This window comes from Lepus europaeus, chromosome 10 (assembly GCF_033115175.1).
Source record: "Lepus europaeus isolate LE1 chromosome 10, mLepTim1.pri, whole genome shotgun sequence".
In the NCBI taxonomy this organism is placed as follows: Eukaryota; Metazoa; Chordata; class Mammalia; order Lagomorpha; family Leporidae; genus Lepus; species Lepus europaeus.
The window spans coordinates 48283716-48296924 of NC_084836.1; the positions used below are offsets into that span (position 1 = coordinate 48283716).

Consider the following 13209-nt stretch of genomic DNA (forward strand, 5'->3'; position numbering starts at 1 on the left):
TGATTAATGAATTCTTTTAATTTTATACTTTTTATTTTAATTTTTAGGTTTTTTAAGATTCAATATAATTTATAGATACAATTATAAGAACATAAAGATATTACCTTCCTCCATCTCATGCTCCTCTACTTTCACATATGTCAAAACTCACCAAATTGTATACTTTGAATACGACAGTTCATTGTATGTCAACTTATCTCAATACCACTATAAATTGAGGGACCTATTTGAAAAGGAAGAAAAAAACCATATCCTCCCTTCATTTTATCTTCCAGGATGCCTTATAGCATCATAACCTAAGGACAACAAAGCCTAGTTCAGGTTCAGATGTACAGACATGTTCTTAAAGAGTAGGCATAATGTACAAAGTAAAGCTAATGACCTCTAGGTAAGTCACTCAATCCTAAAATGCGTACATCTGCAACAATAACACATCAAATGTTTCAGTTAATTTTTGTGTTTCATCTCATGGAAGAAACATTAAGTTCTATCTTTCCTATGTATTTGAGTGCTTCAAAAAGTTTGCATAAAATTGAATTAATATTTATTTCATTGCAATGAACTTTTTGAGCCCCCATATAAATATGGATTTCCAATTTTTTGGCAACAAAATAAACTTATCTTGAAATTCCATTTTCCAGATCTTTTTGAAGTATCCTTGCATTGAAATATCCTGTATATTTAAAATATTATTTATTACTCTTGACTTCTCTATCTGAAAGGATAGTTTGCTTGGTATTATAAAATGCCACAATCTAAAAATATTTCCATTCAGAAAAAGTATAGCATTTTGAGGTAAATATGTAGTAAGCCACATTCTATTTAGCTCCTATTAAGTAAAATATAAATCTCTTTAAATATTAACATTTAAATTTTTTATTATTTTTTTACCTATTGGGAAGTTGACTATTTTTCATGCAACAGTTGGTATTTTCACTCATCTTTAGGGACAATATAAACCTAATGTAATACCAGATCTACCTTTAATGGGAGCTCCAAATGATGAATGAATGAGTGCACTTACCATATTCCAGCCAGGGTAGAGGTAGTCTGTACCAACAAATTCAAAGTAGTGAGCAAAACCTTCCTTCAGCCACACATCTTCCCACCACACAGGAGTCACAAGGTCACCAAACCACTGCAGAATCAAAATGAATGGGCATCAGAAAAAATTAAATCTGTCTCACAATGATTGTATCTATAATTATAAGTATTGCCTATGATTACCATAGCTGGAATTCATTCCCCAATTGATTTTGTTATCTTAAAATGCATTGTGGAAAGACTGTATTGATTTATTTGACTACTTGGGTGACACCAGTTTTTATAAATGCATTCAGGGAAGAATGAAAAAAAAAAGGATCAAGGAACACAAAGAGAATATGCATATTTAACTTGGAGAAGAAAGGACTCTGGAGAAAAAAACCTGATGAGAGCTGTCTTCAGTATGGAAGGACTGTTAATGTACTAGGAAAAAAGCCTCGGTTTTATGTCCCTATAACGGCAAAATAGGGACTAATGAATGAAAATTAGAGTCGATAAATATCTACTGATAATATATAAAACCATCCAACAAACTGAGATGGCCAAAGATGGAAAATACTACCTTAACAGATATCAAGCAACTAATCAGGTATTGAAGAAGTGTCCTCTGGTAGCAGAGGCAATGCAGAGGAGACACTGGCTAGTAAGACAAATAAAGGTTTTTTAAGACTCTCCGTTTCTGATGTTCCATAATTCTACAATGATGTGCAGGGCCAAAAAAAGAAAAAAAAAATCCCTCGAAGATTACTTCACGAAAATTGTTGACATTTTTAATCAGTGTTTTGATTAGATCATGATACATTACTCTGAAGAATTGCTTAGTTTAGCGAAATATCAAAGGAATTCTTTTATTATTATCATTTAAAAATAAAAGCACCTTACATACCAGGAGCTTTTTCTAAAGACTTGAAATTCAACAAACAAAAGTTAGATCATGGTGGGCTGGTGTTGTGGGGCAGTGGGTAAAACCACCACCTGAGACCCCAGCATCCCATATGGGAACCGGTTTGAGCCCCAGCTGTGCCACTTCCAACCCAGTTCCCTGCTAATGTGCCTGGTAAAGCAGAGAAAGATGGCCCAAATCCTTGGGCCCCTGTACTCACATGGGAGACCTGGAAGAAGATCCTGGACCCTGACCAGCTTAGCTCTGGCCATCGCAGCCATTTAGGGAGTGAACCAATGGGTAGAAATTCATTCTCTCTCTCTCTCTCTCTCTCTCTCTCTCTCCTTGTAACTCTACCTTTCAAATAAATAAATCTTGTCTTAAAAAAGTTAGATCATGTTCTGTCTGATGCAGCTGGTAATTTACTGTAGAGGCAGGAGAGATGTGGTGAGGTTGACAGTAAAAAAATTAAGCAAATGAGAAACACAATTTGAAATCCTAATAAAGTGTTACAGCCATGAGGGTGTAACTGCTTTGGGTTGTAAAAGTAAAAATATTCCCTCTAAGCAGGTGACACTCTACTCAGATTTTCACGATTAGGAACCAGTCATGAGAAAGCCATAGGCAAGAGGGTTCCAGACAGAGGTAAACAGACTTTGGCAGGAAGACCCAAGCATGGGAATGGGTACTACAAAAGTGAAAGGAAAAACTTGTGTGGCTGGAAGGAGGAGAAGTGTGTGAGAAAGTCCTGAAAGGCAGACAAGTGCAGATCACGTATGGCTTCAGGACCCTCAGTAAAGACCCTGCAGACTGAGCATCTCCATATTAATAATAACAATCACTTCCTCAAGAGGGTCTCTCATTGAAATACAAAAAAAGATAGATCTACATATGCTGATGGTCACAAAACATATTGCACATTTTTAATTCTTTATCTAAAACATGTTTCTCTTTTAAATTGAAAACCTGTCTTCAGAATTGTGACAATAAATGGATGAGGAGGGAGGGTAACATAGAAATCAATGGGGCAATGATAGCTGACATGATTAGAAGTATTCTGCTTACTTCTGGTTCATTCGTCATATAAGTGGCCTACCATAAACTATAAGAAGAAACATAGCACATGTAACAAATGAAATTCAGTCTCTGAACAATTATGAAATGATCAATGTGCTCTCATTTCAACAGAACTGTACATCTAACCTGTCATGTATAGGAATGTTCAAAAAGGAAAAGGCTTTTGCCTCAAAGAGTTCTAGCTTTAGGCGGAAATGATTTCCCTTAGCTGGGGAGAGCCATGGCTATCTCTGCAATGAGTCCCTTTAAATATCTGAAGTACGAACAGGTGCCCAGCTTGGCCATCTTACAGGTGCACTGCACAAGACTGGCAATTCAGGACATAGTCATGGACAACCTATCATTAAGTCAGCGTTCATTCACTAATCATTAACAACTCTCCTTTCACTGATGGCATTTGCCACATCACTCTTCAGTTTTTCCATCTTTTGAAAGTGTATTGGGTTTATAATATATTAAAGTCCTACAGCATCACGACATGTTTCCCGTTATTTTATTTAAAATTACTCATGGTAGATACTACTTTCTATCAGCATGGACATCTATTTTCAGTGACTTTTTTGCTAAATTCAAGATTCAGATAAGCATTACAAAATTTCTCTAATACCTTTCATTCACTGTAAGAAAGTACATAAAATCAAATGAAATTAATTTTATCTTAGCTTCACTACAAAGTTGGCTAATTTGCATATGAATTTCTAAACATGCCAAGAAAAAATATCAATCATTTTAGAACAAAGAGAGACTACGGCTGAGTTAGTGAAAGACTTCCTAAGTGTCTATGTGATGGGAAAAGGGGGATAATAAATTGATTTTAGTGAAAGCAAATTTTGACGCATACACAAACTCAGCTGCATCTTACAGCAATGCAATAAATCACTGCAATCACTGTGCTTACCATATATACACACTAATAATCACAAGAAAATAAAGCCAGGTTGGTAAGGCATGGCACCCAGATAGGGGCTCCAAAGAGGCTGCTTTGTGGCCATGCTATCACACTACTCAACTAAACTGAGTGACAGTCACTTATTCATTATGATTAGTGTGTTTGTTTTTCTTTGTACAGTCAACGGAGACAAATGATGTATCTTCTAAAAGAAGCTACACAGTGCTCCATATAAAATTAAAACTTAATTGTGTAAGAGAATAATGTAGTTCCTAATTTAGGTGTCTGTAATCATTCTATATTATCAATAGTTTGTGCGGTATACTTACACTTGATCCTTTTTCTCATACCTGGTGACATATCTCATGAACAATGACCATGGTGACATCCAGCAAATAAGAAATAGATGAAACACTGGGATCCAGCAGTATTCTTTGTTCCACAAAAATACTAAGTCCCCAGTTCTCCATAGCAGCATATGGATGCTTAGGCACAGCTAAAAGATCTAGAAATAGAATAAAACAATTCCAAGGGATTTAACAAACACATCATATTTTAAAGGAGACCAGAAATCCTAATTAGAAGAAATACTTGCCCTGTTTAGTAACTGTTTTTGTAAATTAAACTACCAGCCATTTGAAGAAATCTAGGCTATCACTGTAAATGCTGATCATATCCATTCACCACAGTTCATTTTCAGACCTAGCACTCTAACTGGAGGTGTTGGCACCATTATCTATGGGCTCCCCCTAGAAGGTTTCAGAAAGTCAAGGAAACCAAAGGCAGCAAAATTTCAGAGTCCAAAGCATTGTGCCTTGTAATGAAAAATGTACTCAGATCAATGCAGTAACTACTCTTATTTTCATATCAATATTTTCCAGGGAAAAATTATATTGGTTTTAAAATGCAGTGTCATTTTTCTAGTTGCTTAAATTCTAGCATATTTTTTTCACTTTGGTTAAAAATAAAATGTTACATGCAAATATAACTTACACAGAAATCTGTGATAGTGAATAAAGTGGCGAAAGGACTATCAAGGGGACCCATGGGCTTTGATCCGGCCATGCCATCATTAACTAAATATGTGACATTGGTAAATCACTTAATTTCTGAGATCACAATTCCTTCACCTATAAAATAAGGTTACTGGCCTTATCTCCAAAATGTCTTCCAGCTCTAAAACTCTATGATTAGATGATTCTAAAATTTGTGCTTATTTTAAAAGGTTGCAGAGTTATTATCAACTTCTGGTTATTGTGACACAAAAAGTTCATGCTTTGATGAACTCCCTCTGCTTCAGACACATAGTGATGATAAATAAAATATTAAAAGAGAAGACTACAAAACATCACCAGGTTCAAAAATAAACCTCTCCATGGATCAGAAACGGTACAGAAATGCAAAGTGGTGATTGCGTGTGAAGCCTCTGGCCTGCTGAGTGCTGGCTCCAGAAGCAGGCAGTGACAGCTGGGAATTGGCCAGGCGGGAGTCACCAGGGCCAAGAGGACCTAAGCCAAGCTGACTACTTGAAGCAAAGGGTTGAGGTAGGGCACGCATGGTCAGGAAAAGAAACCAAAAATAGCTGATATTTGCTGCAACCTGGGAAAGCTAGTAAGTAGCCAGGGAAGGATTTATACCCAGCCACCTGGTCTGATGCTGTGCCCTTAAAGACAATGGTAAAATGTTCATAGTCTCTGGTCTAAAACTACCACTTGCCAGTATGCACCCTCCAGTAGCTCTCCAGGATGTCATGGGAAAATTGCACAAAAATTGTTCCCTGTAGTATTATTTGTAAGAGTGAAAAGGGAAAATCAAATGCCTCTGAGCAAGATAATGCATGAAGAAACTGCAATAGTTATAAAAACATCACACAGTAATCAAAATAAGTGATCTCACTACTAATCTAATACTATGCATATCAATACAGAGAGAAAAACATAATATTAAGGAACCAAAGTATAAAATGACCCATACCATATACCACTTAAAACCAAGCAGGTTTATGCTTTGTGTTGAAAAAATGGATACTCACACATAAAACACATCGGCAGATAGTAGCAGTAAAAGGACACATAAACACGCAAGTATCTCGATGACAAACACTAAACTAAAGATCACGATTGCTTCAGGGAACAAAGATGGGGAAATAGATGAGGGAAAGTCGTGTAAGGGATTTAATGTTAACATCATTAATTTAACATTAACCTTTAGTATTAATTTTTTACACTGGTGATGAGAATTGGCAATACTGATTATAATGTTATTGATTCATTTTCTATGCTTTAAATGTCTCATAATAACACGAAGAATAAAATAGTAAACCACCTGCTTATAATGACATTTTCATTTATTTTATTTTATTTTCATTTATTCCTGACTTCACCTGTGAAGTGGATGATGATAGAAATTAGCTTATGAAAGGTCTTTTTAAGTATATTTTAAGAAGAGCAGACTAAAATCACACAGGTTGGAAGGTAGAAATGGGGTAAGAACATTGGACAGAAAGAAGATAATGGTGTGACTGACACATACAAAGTAGGATATCTAGCTCAGAGAATTGATACCAATTCCAAGTCCATAACAAGTAGATGTTCTTCCACTTAAGATTTTAACTTAAGACGTTGCCTAAATATGAACAAATTAGACAACAGTACCATGGTGGATAGACTTTGTCATCAGTAGATGGCAATAGCAATTGCAGAAGGACTGGTGCCACATGTGGACTTAGGAACATTCTTTGGAAACCAAGCCTGTGGCAAAACAGAGGCAATTCTATAAGCTACAGACCTCCAAAAGCCAAGAACAATCAGGTCCCCAAGACCAGGTAAGAAAATCAAGCTGCACACTGAGAGTTGGGTTCTTTCAAATGATACAGAGAGAAGACTGCACCAAGATGCAGGCTGGGAGTTTGCAATAAAGAGGAGGGTGTGCTAAGAGCAGTTACCACATAGCAAAAGCCTGATGAGCAGCATGAGCAAGCACAGTGATGGGCAGCTGAAGGTTTATACCAAAGATATCAGGAACTTGTGACCTAAGCAGGCAGATGGTTCCACATTGGTATTCACAAGTATGAAAGCACAGAACACAGGCCTGGGTAAGAAATGTATAGATCAACTACACAAGTACTCTTCAATACACAGACCCAGATTAAGATAAAATGGTTGGAAGACATAGTCAAACACAGGGGGACCAGTCCTACGGGGTAGCTTCTTAGATATAGGCTTTATAATAAACATAGGAACCATATTTATGGAGAGAGGGGTAGAAAAACAGAGAAGATAAAAATACCTAGATGATGCTATAATATTTATAATAATCCTACAACAAAATATTGAATAAACTAGGGATTTTTCCAACTTAATAGTTTATAATATTTTGAGATAACATATTTTTATTTACATTATAGTCAAAGGCTTATTGGTTCCACTAAATAAAGAGTTCCACAACTAAAAATAAAATTACCATAGTTGAGCAGGAAAATTGGCAAGTGCTTTACAGAAACATCAAATAAAAAGATGTTCACTCATACAAATTCTAAGAGTAATAAAATCATTAAACTACAGCAGAAACTTGGATTTTTTCAAATACTATGAAGAGACATTTTAATAGTATTTCTTCTCTAAACTTCAAAACTTAAGAAATCTCATATAATGGTTTTATAAGTACACTTGCATCAAGCATAAATCCACACAAAGATATGTACATAAATGTTCACAAACAGTTATTTCCAACAGCAAAAAAAAAAAAAAAAACTGGACACAGCCCAAATGTCCATTAAAAGGTGAATGGCATATATATAACAAAATATACACTACTCAGCAATAAGAAGAAATGAACTATAGATACAGGCTACAACATCAGTGTATTGCAAAGAAGTTATACTGAGTAACAAAGAAGAATGCATATATACATACATACACACACACACACATATCACTCTATGCCTTTCATATAAAATTCCGGAAAAGGCAAACTAATCTGTAGTGAAAAGGAATATATCAGTGGTTTCCTGGGGACAAAAACGGAAGAGATTACAACACAGCCCTTTTGGGAGTAGTAGATATGTTCTTTGTGGTGATGATTTTATGAGTGCATTCATGTTAAAAGTTATCAAATCGAATATTTTAAGTATAAGCAATTTATTGTCTGTCAGTTTAGCTGAATGAAGCCCGTGAATAAAATTCCTGTATCAGTAGCTGAAGTATTTTGCTTATTTGAAATAGACAACATTTATTTACAATGAACTAAATTATTTTAATTTTTACAAAATATATTTGTTGTGAGACTACATACATTAAAATGTGCAATCAGAACTTTTTAATATGCCTTGAAAACAAAAGAAAAATTAGATTTGGAAAAATCTGTGTTATTTAGAAATTCAAAGAAAATCATAGATAAAATTATGCATGGTATTCATTTTCCAATTAATTAATACAATCTAAGAAGTAGAAAGATCATAAATAATCCATACAATACTAGTGGGTGTGATAGCCGACCTTAATATGAAAATCTGACTTTCCTTGCTCCCCTTCTATCCATCTTCAGTACAATACAGTTTTCCTTCTACCTAATACTAGATTGAAGCAGCTTTGAATAACTAAATTAAAAATTCTCATGGATACTTCCAAATTTTTATCTTTAGTAGTACTGAGAATTATTACAGTTTCCTAGTATCTAACAGGATATCCATTCTCAGATTAGCCCTTCTGTGTGTGTTTCACTTTTTTTTTTATTTTTTAATATCTTGTTATTCTTTGACATTTGAAAAACCACAGTTCCCAGGATTTCTGTCTGTGGTTTCCAGTTTTGTTTTGATTAAATTTTACTGCTGTGGTTTGAATGCATCACCTCCAAAATTCATGATGAAACTTAATCTCCATTGTGCTGCTATTAAGTGATGGGAGGCCTCTGGGTGTGTGATTAGGTCATGAAGACTGTGATCACAATTGGATTTGTGCCTTATAGAAGGGGTTGAGCAGGTGAATTCACCTCCTGTGTGCCTTCTGCCACATGAGGACACAGCAGGTACTCTGGAGGACGTGGCAACAAGACGCCACTCAGGCAGCAGAGAGCAGCCTTCACCTCACACCACCACCTGCCAGTACCTTGAGCACAGGCTTCCAGCCTTGGGAACTATAAGAAACAAATTTCCATATTTATAGAGTATCAGGCTCAGGTTTGTTATAGCAGTACAGATTAAGATACTATTACTGATCCCTTTGAGTGTTCTCACTCATTCCAATGTCATTCATTACCACCTACATGCCCAGAGAGCTTGAGATGAAAATATCTGAGCATCTTGTAGTAAACAGTTATTTGTTAAAAGTTATTTGTTAAACCATCAACTATGCCTTCTTGAGTAGGTTTCTCCCATTTAATGAGGCTTAAAATTTATTCTAAGTCTGTAACTTCCTCTTTTTCACTCTGGAGAAAGTCATCCACCAAGAAAAATATCCCACTACCCTGAGAAAGTCCTGCTAGGAGAACCCTGCAACCACACGGAAAGGTCCACAGACTCACAAAGTGGAACCTCATGGTACACATAAATCAAAATCAGTCTCCAGCATCAGTGCCTGTGTTACTACATTTACCCTTCTGATGTCTACCTCTGTGAGCTAGAAATACACTCTAGGATATTCTACATTGCTAAATAACCACTAACGAAAGACATGCGCAATATCAAGCCTCTCTTCTCTGCCACAGTCAGATTCTAAGCTCACAGGTCATCATGGATAGTCAGCCTAGAATAAGATGCCACCAGCTGGGGGCTTAGCCAAGCCCTGACTCAAGTGTGACAAAGAGTCGGGCATCTTCCAGCTCGGATAGGCTCTGCCTCATGATTAAGCTCACACTTCGTTTCCCCACGAGAGAGAAGAGTACAAGGAAACTATTTGATACATGACTTAGATTCTTGTCAACTGCTCTGCTCTCTCTCAACACTTTCCTTTCTGCCTAAGCCACATTCTCCAGAGTACTGGCTTTCCTTCCTTGGTGACTGACATCAGCAGTCAATTTCTGCTGTCTGGTCACTCACATTCAAACCTGTCAATTCACTCTAGATTGGTCAACTATTCCTTTATCTAAAGATTTTTTGAGATCAGTAAAAGAATCCTGAGGCCAATGTTGTGGCAAAGTGGGTTAAGTTGCCCCCTGCAATGTCAGTATCCTACATAGGAGCCAGTTCAAGTCTCTAGTGGTCCACTTCCCATCCAGCTCTCTGTTAATGTGCCTGGGAAAGAAGTGGAAGACGGCCCAAGTACTCAGGTCCCTGTACCCACATGGGAGACCTGGATGAAGCTTCTTGCTCCTGGATTTGGCCCAGCCAAACTGTGGCTGTTGCTGCCATTTGAGGAGTGAATCAGAAGATGGAAGATATCTCTGTCTCTGTTCTCCCTCTCTCCATAACTCTGCCTTTCAAATAAATAAATAAATCAAAAAGAGAGAAGAGTTTCTAAGAAGATGGAAGCTCCAATACCCCAGACTTCAAAACCTTGAACTTAAAACATGGCAGAAAGTCCTAGAAGACAAAAGGTCCCCTAGCTAGTGCTGTAGCACAGTGGGTAAAGGCGCCACCTGCAGTGCTGGCATCCCATATGGGTGCCAGTTCAAGTCCCAGCTGCTCCACTCTGATCCCGCTCTCTGCTATGGCCTGGGAAAGCAGTAGAAGATGTCCCAAGTTCTTGGGTCCCTGCATCCATGTAGGAGTCTTGGAAGAAGCTCCTGGCTCCTGGTTTTAGATCAGTGCAACTCCAGCTGTTGCTGATATCTGGAGAGTGAACCAGCGGAAGACCTCCCTCCCTAACTCCATCCCCTTCTCCCTCTGCCTCACTGTAACTCTGCCTTTCAAATAAATAAATAAATTTTTTAAAAAGAAGACAAAAGGTCCCATGACAAGGAAAGAAATACCATCCCCAGGACCACCATTAAGCATAGCAGGTAAAGACACCACCTGCGATGCTGCATCCCAAATGGGTGCCAGTTTGTGTTTAGTTGCTCCACTTCTGATCCAGCTCCCTATTAACGGCCTGGGAAACACACAAGAATGTGTCCCAAGAGTTTCTGTCCTTGACACCCTATGAGAGACCTGGAAGAAACTCCTGGCTCCTGGCATCAGCCTTGCCTGGACCTGGCTCTTGTGGTTACTTGGGGAATGAAACAGGAGATGGAAGATCTCTCTTTCTCTCATGTTTCCCTCTCTTTCTTACTTATTAATTCAAATAAATAAATAAAATATTTAAAAAAGAAATAAAGAAGGAAAGGATATCCCTAGTGATTCAAAAGCACCCTACCCCTCCATACTTGGGCAGAGAACAAGCTTGATGCCAAACTCTGATCACAGGATGTGACCTTCTCCTTCCAAAAATCTCTAGGCCCTAGCTGGGTGAGATCCGCTCAGAAAACCTGAAGTGCCATTGTTAATACTAGAGTTTGGGTTTCACAACAAGAAAATCCCACAGATATTTTTCATGAAAACAACTGATCTTTCTGACTTTTCCTATCTCTACACTTTTGATCTTTCATTCATTTGTATATTCACTCAAATTTTAGAGTCATCACTCTGTGAGCTTTGGGGAGGTGAAGAGAGTTGAACGAGGCAGGGGAGCCAAATAATATACAAATAGTTAAATAAGCTAACAAAAGAAACACACAATTGTAATTGGAACAAAAATGAAAGTAACATAGGAATATGTTAAAGACTTACAGGATTAATGGGAGGATATTTTAGATTGAGTGGTCAGAGAAAATTCTTCTGAGAAATTGATAGTGAAGCTGAAACATTAATCCAATCTAGGAAGGCAAGATTAGGTGGGTTCTATCTCAATGGCTGTACTTCCAGGGCCAAACACAGAGCCATGTACATGGGTGACATCCAAAACATAATTGCCGAATAAATGTTTTCTGTGATAATGACATCATGCCAAATACAGTTTACAACTTGTTTTGCTTGAGATTATAAGCCAAACAGATATATAGCCCTTACTAAAACCCATCTATCAATTCTATAGCTCTATCAGTGTACTGGTTGTGCTTTTTGCTGTATGAAGTGCCCTGCTGCTTCTTTAAAATCCCTTGGTAATCCTAGGCTAATTATCTAGTTGCACTCCCTTCAGATACTTAGGTTACAAACTCTTTGCCCTGATCCTTCTACCCCAACTACATCTTGTTCCCAAATCCCCAGGCTTCTGACATACCTCTTCTGTTTCCTGCCTCATTTCACCCTTAAGGGACAGGCATTTTACTCAGTACCTAAGCTCTTACTTGAGATATCACATCCCATATCAGAATGCCTAATTTGAGCCCCAGCAACTCCACAATCCATTCAGCTTCCTGCTAATTCTCACCCTCCAAATGATGGCTCAAGTGATTGGGTTCCTGCTACCCCAAGTGAGAGATCTGGATTGAGTTCTAGACTCCTGGCATTGCCTGGAACTAGTTCTGGCTGTTACAGGCATTTAGGGAATGGATACACAGATGAAAGGTCTGTCCCTTTGCCTCTCTCTGTCTCTCCTTTGCAAATCAAATGAAAATAAATACAAGTTACAATGTCTCCTGTAATACTGTTTTCAACATTGCTTCCTTGCAGCATCTAAAACAATCCACATTATTTCTCCAATTCTGCTGTCAAGGCTTTCTTAGCAGAAAGCAGTAGACATAATGGCTAAAGGTTCACGTTTTAGATCCCATACTGTCTAGCATTTACTACCTGTGAGACCTGATGAAATTTATCCAACCTCTCTCAGTTTTCATCTCCTCATTGATAAAATGAGAAAAATGAGGACATTAATAATATCTACCTTGCAAGTTGCTATAAAGATTAAATGAATTAAACTATATAAACCTCTTAGTCTTAAGCACAAAACATTACAACCAATGTTATCACTATTTGGGATCTATTTCATCACCACCTTGAAGAATTGCATACATCACAGGCCTAGCTAGAAGAGGAGGCGTCTTATCCTTACAACAAGATGAAGTTCTGCTGAACAGGCATTTGGGAAATAACCAGAGGATGGAGGATCTCTCTTTCTCTTTCTCTGTTTCTCTCTGTATGTCATTCTGCCTTTCTTTTTATAGACCTATTTTATTTATTTGAAACGCAGAGTTACAGAGAAAGAGAGGGAGAGATGAGAGAGATCTTCGATCCATTGGTTTACTTCCCAAATGGCTTCAATGGCCAGAGTTGGGCCATGCTAATATCAAGCGCCAGAAGTTTCATCCAGATCTTCCACGCGAGTGCAGAAGTCCAGGATTTGGGCCATCCTCCACTGCTTTCCCAGGCTCATCAGCAGAGACCTGGATCAGAAGTGGAGCAGCC

At 37.6% G+C, this 13209-nt stretch overlaps 1 protein-coding gene across 1 annotated transcript in view; it reads right to left on the reverse strand.

Annotated features, from left to right (window-relative positions):
* Nucleotides 1-13209, reverse strand: part of TRHDE (thyrotropin releasing hormone degrading enzyme) — a 429130-nt gene that overhangs the window by 202922 nt on the left and 212999 nt on the right. The window contains exons 4-5 of the mRNA XM_062202069.1: nt 4244-4398; nt 1025-1138 (exon numbers count right to left, since the gene is read on the reverse strand). Of these exons, the coding sequence (XP_062058053.1) occupies nt 1025-1138; nt 4244-4398 (269 nt within the window). The remainder of the gene's footprint in view (nt 1-1024; nt 1139-4243; nt 4399-13209) is intronic.